We start from the raw sequence: 15,310 nt of genomic DNA, 5'->3' as shown, positions 1-15,310 counted from the left end.
GAAAACAGGCGAGTTTGGGAAAATAAACTTCAAATACTATAATACCAGACCTTTAAATAGATTTTAATTGGATCATAAAAACATACTTTCTTAGTTTGGTGTAATGACTAAACCTTTAGTGGTACAAATACAAAGTTTTGAATTATTTGAAGTTATTAATAGAGATGTAATGTATAGGGAGAAAACAGTATGCTGATATTTCTTTGTGTGTGCAGAGCAGTACCTCTCTGCTATCGTTTGCTGTTCATTGATGCCCACGTTAAACAGCACCGGGTAAACGCGGAGAGGCTTGCCCTCCTTGATTTCCTGTGGCAGGGTTTTGAAAACCACTTGCGGTAATGGCACTTCCACAGTGAAGTGGTCTCTAAAACCAAAGGAGAAGAAACAAGGGTTTAGGAAAAGGACAGGAAATAAATGATAATGAGCCACAGCACATGACTTCATGTGCTGTGGCTGTTACTTGCCAAAAATAACATTGTTTAAACTTGTCAGGGAAAATGTACTTTGATTGAACTCTTGCTTGAAAGAGGGGAGGCTCTTGAAGCTCCAAAACAACAAACAGCTGCAATATGACTCTCCAAACAGTCATATTTTTTTCCCATGGATGGGTGGAGAAAAGATCAGACAGATTTGTCTGATTTTTCAGGTCACTTAAAGGCACACTGTGTACCTTTTGGCCACTAGACCTTTCATGTCAAGCGCCCCTAGTGGTCACAAGCGCTGCAGCGCTGTCGCAAAAATCAACAAACAGTCAGTCGGGACAGGCTTCCTTGTCTTTTGATTGTGTATGCAGACAGTAGTTGACTTGTAACTTCGGGACAAGGCTTGGCTCTAAGGGCTGGGTTGGTCGGGCTGGAGTGCGACGCGGGGCTCTGCTCGCGCCACGGTTGGAGTAGCAGCAGCCGCCGCTGCTGTCCTCGCCGTCGTCAGCCCCCTTCACCGGTAGTCGGTGCGGTTCCTCCAGTCGCGGCGTGAACCAAGCCTCGCTTCGCACTCTAGCCCGACCGACCCAGCCCTAAGAGCCAATCCTCATCACGAAGTTACGGATCTGACTTGCCGACTTCCCTTACTAACGAATCCACGTTTAACTAAACTATCACGGCGATCAGTGCACCATTAACCTAACACAAAACTACCATATTGTGCTCTTTTGGCTGTAAACAGAGGCTAAACTCGTTTCAGCTGCCCACAGCAATGGCGCCGGGTCGGGAAATGCTTGTATGTTGTAACGTCATGTAGGAACTATGTATATCTGAGCCTGTGGTCACGTGACTGTCGTAAAGTAAAATGTTCTCCAGGTATTCTCCAGGTCACATGACCTGGACAAAGACGGTCCGTCTCTCCAAACTTACATAGTCAGTATTTCAAGAGGGAAGCCCTTCTCGGAGCATTGATACCGTCAAGCGCTGTATATTGGCCTGAGGAATCATTTAAAATAACTCATATGGATCAACTCTTTAGAAAAGTCCACGGTGTGCCTTTAAGCATTTACATCAGTAATCCACAGCACCAGGCATTCCTGGCTTATTCTCTTCATTTTCCACATGCATACTGCATCAAATTACAATATTTTGTATCTTGTATCTTTTGAGTCCTGTAAACGGAAACATAAAAGTGTTGAGCTCGACTCCATTTTTGTTCTAGTTCCAGATATTACCTTTGATATCAGATATCAGAATTAAGTAAAAACACATCTGTGCACCTGTCTACAGCACACAATAGAATGCACGAAAATGTCAACAAACGTGTTTAGGGTGGAAATGAAAACAAATCCTTCAAGCAACAATTTTGACCTTTTTCTCTTTTTTTTTGGAGAAAATTACGTTTGATTTATTGAACATCATTTACTTCATTCAATGAGGCCTACACTATGATTTTGTCAAATAAAAAAAATTATCTGGGGAAGAAACTTTAACTCTGAGTGTTCGTCCGTTCGACAGTTTGAATCACCATGCAGAAAAAGCTCATGTGACATTTGTTTTTAGTGCTATATGTAAATCGGAGGGCTGCAGACCGGAGGCATAAAATCCCATAGTTCAAGCACATTCAGGATCTTCCACCTCTCAGGTTCTCGTGACAAAGCTGTCATTATGTATGACAACCTTTTTACTTACCCAGATTTTGTCTAATAATAAACCTTTGTTAAGAGTTTGAGACACTAGAGGAAAAAGTTTTGTAATAATCACATGTGACAGAATGATAACCATGACAGAGGCTAGAAGTGAAAGGTCTGCATCGTCTGGTAAACGTGACGGACTGCAAAGAAATTGACAAATTTAGTTAAGTCTTGTAATCATAACACATGCACCATTGAAACAACAGTATTTAGACTGTACAGCACAAACAGGATCCAGATGTTGCCATTAGACCAGTTAGCCACTGCAGCGCATTGAGCTAGAACAGCTGATAATTCCTGTCTGGTTTGATAAAGTCCAGCTAACCAGATGTGACGTAATTACCAGGAACGCCAAGAGTCAAACATAATTAGGGATCCATTAAAATTATGCTACATTAAGTTAAACTTCATTACTTTGATGTTTTAAATGGAAACAAGCTATTCTGCATATCCAGGGACTCAGAAAATATCTGTTTGTGGAAGGAACACAAAGTTCTTCAATCACTTCAAAAAGAAGAAGCAGTGTACACACTACGGAGCAGCTCAGAAGTTGACACAGTCATCAACCTGTTTGTTAAACAATAAAATCCTAAAATAAATTCCATACTGATCAATAAATAATTCACCTTCAGTTTAAATAGTGAAGATTTTTTTTGTGTTTAAAACAATGAATGAATCACAAGTGACTGTATATGTTTTTATATAACTTGCTGTAGAGCTCACTGCACAGCAGCAGCAACAATGAGTCAGTTTTATAATAATAATAATAATAATAATAATAATAATAATAATAATAATAATAATGGCTCCTTTTCTTTGACCAATTATTTTATTTAACTTTTACAACTTTTGTGTTGCAGTGTATCTTTTGTGATTTAATGTTGGGTGATATAATAATAATAATAATAATAATAACAATAACAATAATAATAATAATAATAATAATAATAATAATAATAATAATAATAATAATAATAATAATAACAATAATAATAATAATAATAATAATAATAATAATAATAATAATAACATGAAGACTATTGGAACAGTGCGGATTTCTGTCATAGCCCTGAGAGTTGAACCAACGGTCCCACCTTTGGCCACACACTAAAGGTTGGAGGTCGCTGAGGTCATCCGTCTTTGCTTCTGTGATCCTGAACGTCACTCTTTGCAGGTCAGAGATTCCGACCTCCATGTCCTCCAGCATCCCGATCTCTTCACCTTTAACAGCCAGATTCAAACTAAGGTCAGCATTGATTCAAGAAAACAAACATCACCTGAAAACAATCCTTCGCTTGTGTCTCACCAGCAGCTCGGCTCATTGGAATCAACACTAAAGAAGCCTTTTAGGCCTTTTAATCGGGTTTATATACATACATTGGGTTAGGATGATTTTTTTTCCAGTAGTGCAGACGTACAACTGTTGCTCCCCAAGGTAAACACACCAAATGACAGTAAAACACACCAAATGACAGTGAAACACACCAAATGACAGTAAAACACACCAAATGACAGTAAAACACACAAAATGACAGTAAAACACACAAAATGACAGTAAAATACACAAAATGACAGTAAAATACACAAGAAAACAGACTAAAATAATCAAAATCACTCCAAAAACACTTCAAGATGAAGAAAAATTGCCAGAAATCTATAAAACAAACAAAAAAAACTATTAGGAGAAATCTTTGTTGAACAGGCAATTTTCGTTTAAATTTCCCCATGTTGTTGAAAGTTGCTACAAGCATTACGCACATCTGCACAGAGTCCCGCTGCAACTCCGTCACTGTTTTGTAGTTGGTTCCGAAATTGTGATTACGCAATGTTAGGGTAAATTAGACATTTTTCAAAAAACTAACGTTACCATTTATTTTGAAATGTGAGACTATTTACAATCATAAAATCATACTTAATATGTGTTAAAATGTAAGACTTTTGAAACATTGATTTAGGACATTTGAATGACAATTAAGACCTTATTTTTAGATTCATGAACCATGTCATCATATGCACAATGATCAATTCTCTATAGCATGCAGTATGTGTTAAAAGCAGAGACCTCACAGGTTCTCATCTCTCACTGTACTCACTGTAAGTACTGAGCAGGCTCTCAAACTGGGCCACCAGCCCGACAAGGTGGAGCTGCTTCAGGAAGTCCTTGTCCCGCATTCCTGCGTACAATCGCATGACGAAACCACAGGCCATAGCTGCCAGCTGGTGGAGACACACACACGCACACGCACACACGTACCACAGCATGGAGACACGGAAATCATCTGCGTCATGACTAGCACAAGTGAGACAATAGCACAAAGTCCATCCAAAAAGTCAGGTCTGACATAACATCAAACACACACTTTACAATGAGTTACAAATTATGAGTTTGGAAGCTTCACTGGAGCCAGTTACAGTAATCTTCTTGAAATGTGTTATAGCTACAGTATACAATAAAACAGGGTTGGGGTTAATACCATTTTTCAGTTACAATTACATCTTCAATTACCCATGTTCAATTACAATTCATTTACGATTACAGTGACCAGCATTTTTTCTAATTCACAATTTGGGGAGTGGTGGCCTAGTGGTTTAGGACTGTTTGGGGACTAAGTGTTCCCCAAAAATGGCTGCCCACTGCTCCTCAGGGATGGGTTAAATGCAGAGGACAATTTCCATATCTGTAATAACACACAGTATTAATTTAATTCCTGAGCCTGAAATAAATAACCTAATAAAAGGTTATCCTTATTCTTTTGTTAGCTTTCCGTTAGCATCTCTGATGATAACGGGTCCTAAATCAGCTGTAAAATACAGTACACTAAAAACCAATATCTATCATCTAAATATTTCCTATCTATTTCTAATCAATGAAAATATGTCTGAGCCTTTTTTTTGTGTTAGTATTGACACAAATTTGTATTGACTTGATTTAAAATAAATAAATAAAATAATGGTAAAATGTGGGAAAGCTTGAAAAGAAACACATTTGAATAATTGTTAACCACATACAGTATGTGTAGAACTGTACATAGAACTGAAAACATGGTTCAACAGTTTTGCGTTAAATTATAATTGACATAAACGACAGCAACAGTTAAAAAAATTAAATTACAATTATCATTACGCCATAATTACAATTAATTATCCGTTACGCAATTACAATTATGATTGACCCCCAACCCAGCGATAAAGACTATGTGATAACAATAACAATAATTTGTTAAAGTTGGGATTTGCACTTCAGATCACTAAGAACTAAACCAGATTTTTTATTTCTGAGTTTTGTGAAGTCGTCTCAAAGGGCATGTGTGACACTTAGACTGCAGATAAACAGAGACAAGTCATTAATGCCAATGCAGCCACCTACAGCCTGACTGAAGACCACGTCCCGTCTCTGCTGGAGCAGGAAGCCTTGAGGAATACTGCAGGCTGCCTCCTGCAGGAGCACAAAGGTCATGGCTCTCTTGGCCTGCTCCTCCACCACCAACACACACTCCTGTAACCTGCTCACCACAGGAGTCAGCTGCTCCCTCCAGTCACCTGAGGAGAACGATGGGAGATGGGAGTTTACCTGAGGTCAAACAAACTAATAACTCCATTTACTTCAGTTGGAGCGACACAACACAGACTTATTTAAACCAGAGGTGAAAGTAATGGATTACAAATACTCACGTTACTGAAACTGGGTTGCTTTTACGTGTACTTTTTGAAATATATTTCTAAATTAGTCATTTTACTTGTACTTAAGTATGTTTTAAAAGAAGAAAAGTGATTTGTTACATTTCTACACCCATGTGATTATTGTTTTTATTTTAGTTTCATGGTCTCACATTGAACATAATCCACATGTTCTTAATCATAACATTTCTGATCAACGTCCAGTCACTTTCTTTGGTTCAGGATTGGTTTTCTACCTGGTATATTGTTACCCACATGATATTTGGCATGTTTTAGAGTTCATAAATTTAGCTATACTTAGAGCCTGAAAGTGTTTTATTTTATTTTTAATTGAATTCATTAATGTTATTCTATTAAAAAAATTAATTTCAAATTTTGACTAACCTTTTATTTTGAACAGATGCCAATGTGGAAAATAAATTCCAATTGTGCAATATTTTGTCTCTTCCTTTTAAAGTTTATACATGAAATGTTTACTGTGTGCAAGGGACCCGTGGCACGGATTATAACCAACAATAAACTAGTAACTTTTACTCTGAGTACTATTTAATTGAGGTACTTTTGACTTGTACTTGAGTATTTTATGTATGACTTACTTGAATACTTCTACTTGAGTAGGATATATCAGTACTCTGATTTTAACCCTATATTGACCAATGTGATGTGTATGTTTTACAGCAATGTGTCTTGATTTGATCTATTTTGATAAAAGTTAATACAGTTGACAGCACTGTGTACCAGACTCTGGTCGAGAATACATTTTAAATCACAAAAAATAAGATACTTAAACCTGATATAAGTCTGAGATGCCTGTAGCAAGATAAATAATCTATAATAAACTTCACAGATGGGCAATCACAATTTTGAGTATAAACACTTGCTTTTTTTTTAACCAGTACTACAAAAAGATAATATTTCAGAATGATTATAAGAATGGGCTGTATGTTATTTGTTTTATATGTATTTATACATGTATTAGATGTTTGTTCGTCTGTTCGCAGGATTACGTCAAAAGTACTAAATTGATTTTGACAAGAATGTAACCAAAGATAGACCTCACGTCATGACTAAATGAATACATTTTGGAGGGGATGCGTATCGTTATCAATATACTGATTGAGGTTTAGTTTTTAAAATCCTCATCTCTCGTCATCGGCGAAATTTCCAAAATTTATATCTCAGGTTATATTTGACCAATCTTGTTAAATTTGATTCCGATATTCTCAAAAAACTATTTTTTCGAAAACAAGGGGAGCTCATATGTTTGGACCAACTGTATCATCCAAGCATTCAAATAGATCACTACCAATATCTGCAAAGAAAATATTTGGCGCTTGGCTAACGTTTGCCCTTTGTGAGTGCTCTTGTTTTGCACACTTTTGGGAAACTGAGTTAAGTTATTCAAATAAATTCAGCCAACCTGGCCTCACTCTGAAGCTGGTCTATTTCCTGCAGTGAGAACATACTCGTATCCTGCACCAGATACATTTTAAACCTCTGTTTACCTGCAGCTGTTTAAGCCATTAACTACCAAACTACTATCACTACTGTGCTAAATACTGCCGCCTCCTGGTAAGGAGTTTGTAATTACTCTCACAGTCGATATGTACAGTACGTTGAAGGTACTGATGATTTTAATATTAATATTAATAACAATAATAACACATTCATTTATAGAGTGCTTTCAATCAAAGTGCTGTACATAAATCACAGTACGGTACATCAAATAAATCAGCCATTAAACACATGTAAAAATAATCAGAACAATATGAAAAACGTACATAAAAATATAAATTTTAGGACTCATACGTCACAGTGTACAAATAGGTTTTTAGCTTTGACTTAAAAACATCAATAGAGGGAACCAGCCTACTTTCAAAGTGTTCCATAGCGTTGGATCACGAAAAGAAAAAAGCACGTTACCCAACAGTTGGAACACAATGTTCTGTCTGTACACAGGTGATGTACGGTACTACATTAAGATCAAATTATAAGGCGTCTTTGAGTTAATGTGGGTCAGATTTAAGTTGGAGGTCAGACATTTGTAAAAACATTTGAACTTTTGGGAATCCAACAATTGTTTCCTTCAACGTGCAGCGTTACAGTGACAGTTTCCATAACACTGTACAATAAGAGTCCGTTAATTAATGTGAGTTAATAAGTATTATTTACAGATTAATAATACATTATTCATCATTATAATGTATTACCTAACATTAATCAACACATTAGTTAATACATTAATAAGCAGTTAATTCATGTCTACTGCACAATGTTAATTAAAACATTATTAAGCATTAATAAAAGTTAAATAATGTAAATAGCTACTTATTTATGCATACTTAATATGCATTGATTAATATATTAGTAAAATGTAATAACTAATAACATAATAAGTAATTAGTCATGAATAACTATGTTTAACTAATGCTTATATATCTTATACATTTATTAAGGTTTTTGTCAAGTTGCTAATGTTTCGTCACACTTAACTTAATAAACACCACAAATAAGGAGACCTCGAGACTTTGTCTCTCTGCTGGCCTGGGAACGCCTCGGGATCCCCCCAAAAGAGCTGGATGAAGTGGCCAGGGAGAGGAAAATCTGGGCCTCCCTGCTAAGGATGCTGCCCCAGCGACCAGGCAATGGATAAGCGGAAAAAAATGGATGGATGGAAATGGATGGATAAATAAGTGATTACAAGAGAATTTATAATGTTGAACTAATAATAAGTAATGCATACATAAGATATTGTAACTTTTATTCATGCTTAATAATGTTTTAATTAACTCTGTGGACATGAATTAAATGCTTATTAATGCAAAAACTGATATGTCAATTAATGTTAGGTAATATATTATAATGATTAATAACATATTATTAAGCTGTTAATTTATGCTTAATAATGTATTAACTAATGTTAATTAAGGTGACCCTTATTGTAAAGTGTTACCAGTTTCTACAAACTGTAATGCATTTAATGACCAAATGGGGGCAGTGTTAGTTTGTTTTCAATTCAATGGCGAGCAGAGTTTTGACTCTTTTTACTTCAGCTTTAACATATTCAAGACTTCTCTCTCTCTCTCACACACACACACACACACACACACACACACACACACACACACACACACACACACACACACACACACACACACACACACACACACACACACACACACACACACACACACACACAGACAGACAGACATGTCCTGGCCCTGTCAAAATAAAATCATGTCTTATCTCATTCTGCAAACAGTGGCTCTGCACAAAGATGAAGGAAACACAAACCCAGCTGTCAGCTCTTCAGCAGCACACTGGCCAACCTGTCCAGACATCCACAATCTCACAGCAGCCTATCATCAAAAAGCACAAGATTCACAGCTTTTCGCTCAGAGAATAAAGCCTCTTTTCTTTCTCTCTCATCATTCTGTCCATGTTTGTATTTAGACAAGCTGATGACCATTTGTACTTGGCCTGTGCAGCATCTTCATAAAGTGGCTTTGAGGTTGAACTTCTTTTTCAATTTGAACACCAGGGTTGAGACCTCGTTCCTACCTGCAAATCCAACCCCAATAAGGACTACATCATACAGATACTGTTCCATGGATGTTTGGGACTCAGCGTCTTGCCTTTTGGTCTGCCTAATAATGCCAGTCTGTGCACCAGAAGCCTGTGCTCTTGGGATCCCTCCAGAGAACATGTAGATAATCAACACATAGACTGGAGCAGGACCACTGGGGCTCCAGATGAACACTATCACAAAACTTGGTCAGTGTCACAAAACCAAGCTTTGACTTGCTTATGGCTGCCAAGCTTTTGCAGCTGCATGAATTTGATGTCTTTTGGTGTCAGCCCCTTATATCATTGTGGAGCAGGATCACCATCACTGACAGGGAACGGGTGCTGGGTTTAGACAGCAGAGAAACAGGCTATTGTTACCCTATTGATGATGATTCTTTGCTGTGTTTTGATTATGATGGATTTATTTGACTCTTAAGACAGTAGAATACAGGTTATATATACCAATATATATAAAAAAATCATTTTCTTAATGGGACCAGTACGTACTACTATGAAGATTGACATCTTCTTGTCTGATGCTTTGTGGCATAATTTCTATAAAATGATGGAAACCTTTCTCTGACATGTTTCGACCATATTGGATTAACTCATGGGTTGTGTTCGAAGTCGCACACTAGTGTACTAACTACACACTCAATGAGTATATACTGTCTACTATGTACTATTTATATGATTAGGATGGTGAGCATTCCCACTGAAGTATACTTTCAAGTTCCCAAGATGCATTTTGAACCTACGAGGACAAAAACCTGAAGCACACAAAAGCTTAATATCTACGTTAATTCACCACCTTTGAAAGTTCTGAGTATTTTTAGTGACAAAATGACCAAGTATAATATCAACATGTGGTCATTTGATCCATAAAACTCACGTATACACATTTCGGAGGTAATCAGTGACCCACCATTGTGCTACTGATTAAACTTCCGGTTAACGTCAAAACAACAGCCCTGTTCACAAAAGGATTAAACAATAATGGGAAACAAGAAGAGCTGCTTTTGTTTTGAAATGGGGATGTTTGATTTTTATCTTGAAGCCAGTTCCAGGACGATTTTACGTTCCGCTCACAATGCATCGTGGGGTGATTGAGTATGACTAGTGTGCCCACCGATACAGTATACATCTGGGTATTTCTTACATACTCAGTCTTTTCATACTATCTAATGTGAACACACTACATACTCATTTTGACGTCAGACTTGGTATAAGTAGTACGTTAGTATGACATTTCAAAAACAGCCATAGTCTCATGTTTATGACCAATTTCTGACCAAACCATCCGAATCTGAATTTTAACACAAACATGTTCTGCTAGTTCTTGGTGTCAGTAATGAATACACCATTTTATTTGAGCACTACTTAATACGACGTCAGAGCTCTGCTGCTACCTTTTTAATGGGACGTACTTTTTAAATGTCAGTACTTGAATGTGCAACGCTTGCAAAGTTTGACTCCTGACACTCGTTGCTTGCAAGCTGAGAGCATCAAAGAGATGACTTACCGGGGTTGTGTGAGGTGATCACATCAGCTAGCTGCTGCTCAGGGACGGTTTCTTGCTTGCAGTGGTCTTCATCGAGAAGTTTATCCACCATGGCAATCACACAGTTTAAGCATTTGGCCACGTTAGCCCATAATCTGTCCTGGAAGTTTCAGAAAGAGAGCATCAGCACTCAGATCAGTCCCAAACTTTTTAATGTGTCATTTAAATGCAGCGTGCCTTGGATTGTGAAGGACAAATAAAAAAATGGAGCAACTAACTGACGTAATTGTCCAAGAAAAACTATTATTCAGTACGTAGTCCGTGTTGTATTAGAGTTAATGTACAGGTATGTATTTAACAAAAATGAATACAAACTGTGTGCAAAATTATTTTTCAATTATATTTATTTGATGCTTGTCTGCCTGATTGTCGTCGTTACCTCCATGTGAATTCTGTATGGGGTTGATGTTTTTATATTTCCATTGTGCCCAAATATTTTATGGGACGCAGCTTGAATGTGACATCCTGTGTGTTTGCCATACTCAATAATTCCATTGTCTCCAGTCATCAGTGTGTTCATCCCAGTTGAGTGGCCCATTCACTAATGTTGAACGCATCAAGTGAGAAGTATGAAATCCGTATGTGGAGCTGTTGTTGAAGCGTGATTTTACTGTGTTCCCCTTGAGATGTTTAAGTTTGAATGTTATCAAATAGAATAAATCTCAACCGTAACTCGGTGTTAACTGTTATTAATCACGTAAAATAAAAGCATTTCACGGATTTTAAAAGTATTTCCGGTTTAGGCTTAAAAACTAAATCCAACTTGTAAAAAGTGAAACAATTTCTTCTGCAAATATCGTCAGTTATTCCCGAATAAGTACAGTAAGAAGCATCTGTAGCACATTCGTGTCACCTTTCAACAAACTTGTCAATATTAGCGCAACGCAGCAAACAACTGCAGAAAAAGTTGAAAATAGAATGGAGTGAGACATACATCTACCACGTAGCTATCAATCTCGACAAACCAGTGAAGCACAAGTTGTCTTGACTCATGAATAATTAAAACATGGGGTCCCAGTGCCTTGAATTTAGGGTTCGCTTCGACCCACAAGTGGTCATACATCATCAAGTGTTTTAGACATATCCAAGTACTTTTATTTTGAAGGTGATGTATAGGTCTGTCCCTCTAAACTTGTAACATTAGATGGTGGTAATGTTTTTTTGTAATTTCATTATGCATGCTGATCAAGATTTTGTCTAATAATTCATTAGAGGTTGTCATAAATGTAATCTCAGGTTTAAAAGAGTCTTAGATTAAAAATATGCATGTTATGTTGTCTAAGATGGAGATGTTGTGACCATCACTAAGAGTCCCTAAAGGCTGCAATACACTGTGTGATTTTTTCAATCGTTGCACTCAGCTCCAGCTCAAAGTGTGCAACTCATAGGCAGAGCCCCAATATGCGCAGCTCACGATTCATGTTTTCACACTATACGGACTGACACTGACTGCTCACACTGTACGTTCATACACGACACGTCAGGGTCTTGTTTTCGGAAATGCAACGTAGAAATTAGAAGAAGAAGAAGAAGAAGAACTCTGAAGCGTCGCCATTAAAACAGAAGAAGAACCCGTAAGTGGAGAGACACTCGCAAATCTCAGCAAAAAGAGGTTTAAAAAAGAAAAGGCAGCGATGTGATGGACCAGGAACTGGCTGAGCAGACGTGGGCAGTACAATCCGTCAGTTTTACAGCGGTCCTACGGTGTTGGAGGTAAGCCCGTGGCACTGCTTCAACTGTGCGATACCCTCACGAGGAGCATGTTTGGTTTCCTTACGACCACACGATTGCTGATTGGTAGCTGGTCGTGAGGTGTTAATCACTTCTCATGACCCCATGTATACTACACAATGCACCACACACAATTTAGCAGAGACTTGGCCCGATCCCAAAAATAGACACAAGTAAAAAATCAACTCAAAATGGGCCAAAAATCCCACAGTGAATGCCTGCCTTAAGGTAGGGTAAGATAAACTTTATTAGAAGGGAAAATAAAGGGAGGGTAGTGTAGGTGTACTTTCTAATTTATAAGGGGGGAATATTTTATGTAGTTTAGTATTGTAATCTACATCACTATGTTAGTGTTTCTTTGTTATGTTTCCCCACAGTCACAGTCTGTATGACCTCGGTATAACCGGCTCTTTATTATTAATATACAATCCTAAGAAGTTTAATTTTCCACAGCTAAATATTTAGGCTAATGGTGAGTCCTGGGGCCTGGCCAGTAACAAAACAAATGCTGGCTTAAACTATAATGTCAGGTTATTCAACTGGAGTAAACTGCAATGTGTGGCCTTTAACCTTTAGCTACATTTCCTATAATCCACTTGTCTTTTAAGGTTAGAGAATGTGTGAGAGAAGTGATTAATACCACTTCATTAAGATTGTATTGTTTGTGTAAACAGCCCCGTAATGGATGTTTGTCTCCCCTTCCTAATGACCTTACCCACTCCTCCTCATCAAACTCCTTATGCTGCGGTATGGAGTCCTGATGCTTCAGTGTTGGGCCGCTGTTGATGTGTGACGCTCCCACGTTATTACACTCTCCTGTTCCCTCGGCGACTGCTGAGGTGGGACAATGTCCTGGAAGCTCCTGGACTGAACTCTGCTCATTACTCTGGCTGACGCTGCCTTGGTGTCCGGCCTTCCCTGGGGAATGCTTCTGGTTCTTGGATACGTAGCCAGGCTGTGCTGCATGCAGCGCTAGCAGGGCGCTTTTCACCAATTCATCCTTTAGTGTGTGAACAAATTGCTCAGTCTGGAAAGAGAGAGGGAAGGAGAGAGGGAGATTCTCAATTACTGAACAATAAAACAAATTAAATGTAAATTCAAGATGAACAGAGAACGAGGCAAAATAGAATGGGAGTCTCATTAGCAGCCCGAGAACCTTTGGACAGAAATATGTGAAATACCGCAGAAAAAAATCTTATCATCATAAAGATGTCCCACTCAAGTTGGGTTTCCATTACCCATTAAATGCACAAAATCCAAATAGTGAAGAAAAAAAAAACTGCTAATGCTGCTAATGCTGCTAATTAAAAAAATAATAAACTCTTCCTTAAGCATCTCAGCATAGTGCGAATAAAAAATTTAACATGTCTGTGGCACACATGTAGCCTATTCAAATGGTAAACACATGTAATCAAAGGAGGGGCTGGCTCACATCGGAATGCGAAAAAGTCCTAAAAACCTGTGGTGTGAAAATAAAAAAAAAATAAAAAATAATAATATTTTTATTAAACTCAATAATATTTTTTTAAACTCAAATTTGGAAAATAAAAATCGTTTTTATCTACAAATTCGATTAATCAATTAAATCGACTTTTTGCCCAACCCTACTGCCACATTAGACAGACATCAAAGGAATACAGAGTTTTATAAGGATGTTTGGAGTGTCCACTTTCCTGCAGCGAAGTCTCGCGTGATGAGATTTCATGGGAGTTACGAGGCTCCTCCCCAAAACAACCTTCAATGGAAAACACGTTCAAAATGCAAATAGTGTATACTTTGTCGACATTTAGAACTATCGCTTTTATTTTGCAATAATTTGTAATGGAAACCCAGCTACTGACAACTGAGTCAGAAAGAAAACCATTCAAAAATTGTCTCCACTGTCTGCTACTTTGACGTGAAGACCTTGTTTGATCTTAAATTCAGCAGCTACTGTACGTCAAAGATAATCTTGGTGTAACCGGTGGACAGCAGAGGACAGTTGCGATGTGTTTTTTTTTTTTATAAGCCCAAAGCCCTTACGACATTGGAGATACCTCCGTTTATTCCTTTCCTCTCACTCGTCTCCCAAGGAGAACACAGAAAAAAGTGCATTCAATAAAGTCAAATAAAACACAGAATGCATAATTCAATAACACCAAAACTACAAGAAGAGAAATGATGCCTAACCTCTCCCAAAGAGAACAGAGAAAAGGGGTGAGGTTAAGTGGGAAGATGGGAACCCTTAAACCAGGGGTGTCAACCTCATTTTAGTTCAGGGGCCGAATACGGACCAGTTTTGATCTCAAGTGAGCCACAGATTTTAGGTGGGGAAAAAGAGCAATACTAACATCAGTGTCCTAGTTTTACATATCAGTCCATGTCGGATCTTCCCTTCAAAAATGATTGATTTTGTAACCAATTTTTGTGTAATTTAGAGAAACTTTGTGAAATTGTTTGTGAGAAATTGCAAGATTTGTGGAAAAATGTAGACAATTTGCAATAAAAAATGCTGCATTCATGTGATATAAGCAAAGGAAAACTGCAAGCCCCTTATTAAATATTGTGCAGTTTCATGAAATTAGTGAACGTTTTCTCTCTCATTTTTACTGTCTGCGGGCCAAATTGGATGCCCTGAAGCGCAGACCCTCGGACATTGAGTTTGAGATGCGCCTTAA

The 15,310-nt window shown here is 37.6% G+C and overlaps 1 protein-coding gene across 6 annotated transcripts in view; it reads right to left on the bottom strand.

The window, feature by feature from the left end:
• The window catches only part of inpp4b (inositol polyphosphate-4-phosphatase type II B), a 330,847-nt gene that overhangs the window by 13,549 nt on the left and 301,988 nt on the right, over positions 1-15,310 (bottom strand). For all 6 annotated transcript variants that reach the window (XM_028466420.1, XM_028466336.1, XM_028466506.1 and 3 more), the window contains 6 exons: positions 13,369-13,680; positions 10,884-11,022; positions 5,484-5,656; positions 4,210-4,333; positions 3,211-3,337; positions 224-364 (listed from right to left, as the gene is read on the bottom strand). In XM_028466420.1, coding sequence (XP_028322221.1) covers positions 224-364; positions 3,211-3,337; positions 4,210-4,333; positions 5,484-5,656; positions 10,884-11,022; positions 13,369-13,680 — 1,016 coding nt within the window. The remainder of the gene's footprint in view (positions 1-223; positions 365-3,210; positions 3,338-4,209; positions 4,334-5,483; positions 5,657-10,883; positions 11,023-13,368; positions 13,681-15,310) is intronic.

The sequence above is a fragment of the Gouania willdenowi genome, chromosome 1 (genome assembly GCF_900634775.1).
Source record: "Gouania willdenowi chromosome 1, fGouWil2.1, whole genome shotgun sequence".
NCBI lineage: Eukaryota > Metazoa > Chordata > Actinopteri > Blenniiformes > Gobiesocidae > Gouania > Gouania willdenowi.
Note: the sequence above shows the minus strand (reverse complement) of the source record. Positions and strands in the feature narration are given on the sequence as shown.